Source organism: Electrona antarctica (assembly GCF_951216825.1).
Source record: "Electrona antarctica genome assembly, chromosome: 20".
Lineage (NCBI taxonomy): Eukaryota > Metazoa > Chordata > Actinopteri > Myctophiformes > Myctophidae > Electrona > Electrona antarctica.
This window is the reverse complement of record NC_136801.1, coordinates 38,747,098-38,750,014: the sequence shown is the minus strand read 5'-3', so window position 1 is coordinate 38,750,014 and position 2,917 is coordinate 38,747,098. Positions and strand designations below refer to the sequence as shown.

General features: G+C 46.6%; 1 protein-coding gene across 1 annotated transcript in view; it reads left to right on the top strand.

Annotated features, from left to right (window-relative positions):
* Nucleotides 1-350: 350 nt before the first annotated feature.
* Nucleotides 351-2,917, top strand: part of tgfbr1b (transforming growth factor, beta receptor 1 b) — a gene marked incomplete at its 5' end in the record, with an annotated part of 46,501 nt that continues 43,934 nt past the window's right edge. The window contains one exon of the mRNA XM_079489900.1: nucleotides 351-366. Coding sequence (XP_079346026.1) covers nucleotides 351-366 — 16 coding nt within the window. The remainder of the gene's footprint in view (nucleotides 367-2,917) is intronic.

Below are 2,917 nucleotides of genomic sequence, written 5' to 3'. Positions count from 1 at the left end.
TCCACTTGACCAAATGTGCTGACCTCATCACGTTTGTGAGGCCGTTTTCCTCCCAAGGAGTGTTTTTTGTGCAAAACGAATGCTTGGAATGGATTCAGAATCATGAAAACCCCCTAGTTTCATATGTCACATGCTACTTAAAGAATGATGAAATTTGGACTTTTTTGGATAGGATGTTAAGGGTATGGTCACATATTATGCTAATAACTCAATTTCCCACGGGAGTTGAATTTCAAACTTTTATTACATGTTATTAGACACCTTTAGAAACACATTGGTGAAGAAATTTCATAGATTTCTCTTACTGGCACTGGCAGAACTTTCTTGGTGGCCTTTTTTTTGTTGTAATCATGGCGGCCCCCTACGGTCGCGGCCCACCAGGAATATGCCCGGTACGTCCTATGGCCAGTCCAGCCCTGCTTCTGGGTCTCACGTCGTCATGAAAGAGGGCGGGACTGAAACGCTCTATAGAGGTCTCTTGGGGCGGGTGGGCAACTCTTGTTTTGTGCTGCTGCTGGCGTAGTGATACTGGAAACAAACAAAAAAGTAGTTCCATGTGACAGAGAGGTCAGAGTTGAACGACAGTTGCGCGATAATATCCCCACCACCAAATGACCGGAACTACTTCATATTCACCAAAAAGCTAAGCTAATCTAGCTATATATATATCATGTTGTGTTTATAGCAGACTCCTCACTCAAATGTACACTTGCAGTTTGGGCAACTCGAAAGCAAACTCCACATATCCCAACATTTTATTTACCTGCCATTGTGTCAACCCCCTTACCCCTGTGTCGGATCGGTGGTTAGACTGGCATATTCACCGATACCGATATGACCAAAATAGGGCCGATCCAAAAAAAACCCCAATGAAAAACAATGAAAACATAACTCGGGCAACCTCGCAAATCGCAGGGAAAGTGTTAACGTACAAGGGCAACAAGTTGACGACGTTGCGTGGCAGAAAGCAGTGAGTGAAACCACTAGACTGACTGCATGGCGCTTTGATGTTCTCTCTGTGCAGCATTTCATTTTTCTCTGTCGCTCTCTCCTTTTCATCAAATACTCTGCTGCACACTGTTGAATGCACGGTAATTGACTTTACTGCCTCGTGTGTGTGTGTGTGTGTGTGTGTGTGGTGTGTGTGGGATAATTCACTTACTACCTCAGATGTTCCTTCTGTGTTGTGTGTGTGTGTGGGGGTAACTGGATGATCTGTGGGCGTGGTGGTTTCGTGTGTGGGTGTGTGTGTGTTCGTGTGTGTGTGTGTGTGTGCAACTGTGCACGTGTAGGGGGGCAGTAATCCAATTGCTATCGATTTGTGAAATGTGACGCCGTTGTTTTGTGCCATTCTTCTACTCCCCCCCCCCCCCCCCCCCGTCCTCCTTGGCCGTGCATCGATGTATTAGATTAAACTTGATCCTCTTTTCATTTTGGAGAGCCTCTCCTGGGGGCTGCCCTGCTCCCCTTTCTCCACCACTTAACCCATTTTGGACGGGAACCCCCCGTCCGAAATGGTGTCTTAAAGCATTATGTTATACTTTAGCTATTGAAAAATATCAGACCTACAAGCTCGTAGCGCGGCACCGAGTGCCGCGCTACGAGCTTGTAGGTCTGCTTTTTTGGTAAAATCGTGAAAATGTGGCACAAATCTTTGTATATATTCTTTCCGAGCGAACGTTTTAAACTAAAATCCTTGCTTCTCCGGGGGGGGGGGGGGGGGGGGGGGGGGTGTCCCTGTAACAACATACTTACAGATTGGGGTCCGCGGCCAATACAGATAATTCTGGGGGTCCTTGACATGAAAAAGGTTGAGCACCACTGACATGGAAACATAGGATTTTCAGAAAACCGTCATGATGTAGAAAGACATCTTTTTAGAACCGTCCTCGGGTTAAAATGGGTTAACCCACTTAGACCTGAGAACAGATTCTACAAAATGTCTTCTAAATCCGTTCAAAACAGTTTTCTGAAAACCCCTCATGTTTCTATATATCAGCGCCGGTGCTCACACTATTTCATGTCAAGGACCCCCAGAATGGACCAAGTGGTCCAGGCGCATCGTGCCACATTACGGGCTCCGTCCTGACAGCGTGTCGCGTGTTCGAGTCCCGCTCATGACGACCTTTTGCTGCATGTCTCTCCGCTTCTCTCCCTCACACTTTCCTGTCTGTCTTCACTAATAACTATCAATGAAGCCAAAAAAGAAATAAAAATAATAATAATCTTAAAAATTGGCCGCAGACCACCATCAGGACCCCCCCCCCCCAGAAGCAAAGAAAACGTTCACTGTAATAAAATAAAATATATATTCAAAGATTTGCATATGTTACATTTGCATTTGTTAGATCTGCAATTTCTTCAATAGCTAAAGTTTAAAATAATGGTTAGACTGGTTAAAAGCTAAGCTCACACCGATATGCGTCCTCAGGTCTAAAAGGGTTAAAAGCCCAGCAATCTGTCCCCACCCCCCCCACTCCCCTCCCCCCCATCCCATCCGCTCTCGTCCTAACCCTGTTGAAATTGTGGCCTATTTAGTCTTAATCAGATTGCGTTTTTTTATGGAAGCGGGTTGGTCTGGGAGGCATTGCGGGGATCTCAGTGACTGCACATTACACGGCTCTTAAAGAGATTCCACGGCATAGAGGCGACAAGGGAAGTGAAAGTGGCCCCCTCCATTTCACCCGGCGTATCTGTTAAGAGCATTTTCACGGTCCATTCATTTCGACGACTGGCCGCGTGGGCATCACGTCTCGCTGCTATCGATTCATGTTCTCTCTTCTTCTTCAGAGAAACATCCCTTTTCATTGGCCAGTGCTCTGCTGCTGCTGCAGATGGCAGAATGCAGGGCCTTGAAAAAGGGGGGGGGGGGGGGGGAGAGGCTTGTGAATATGGTGCCACTTAACAGAGAGGGACT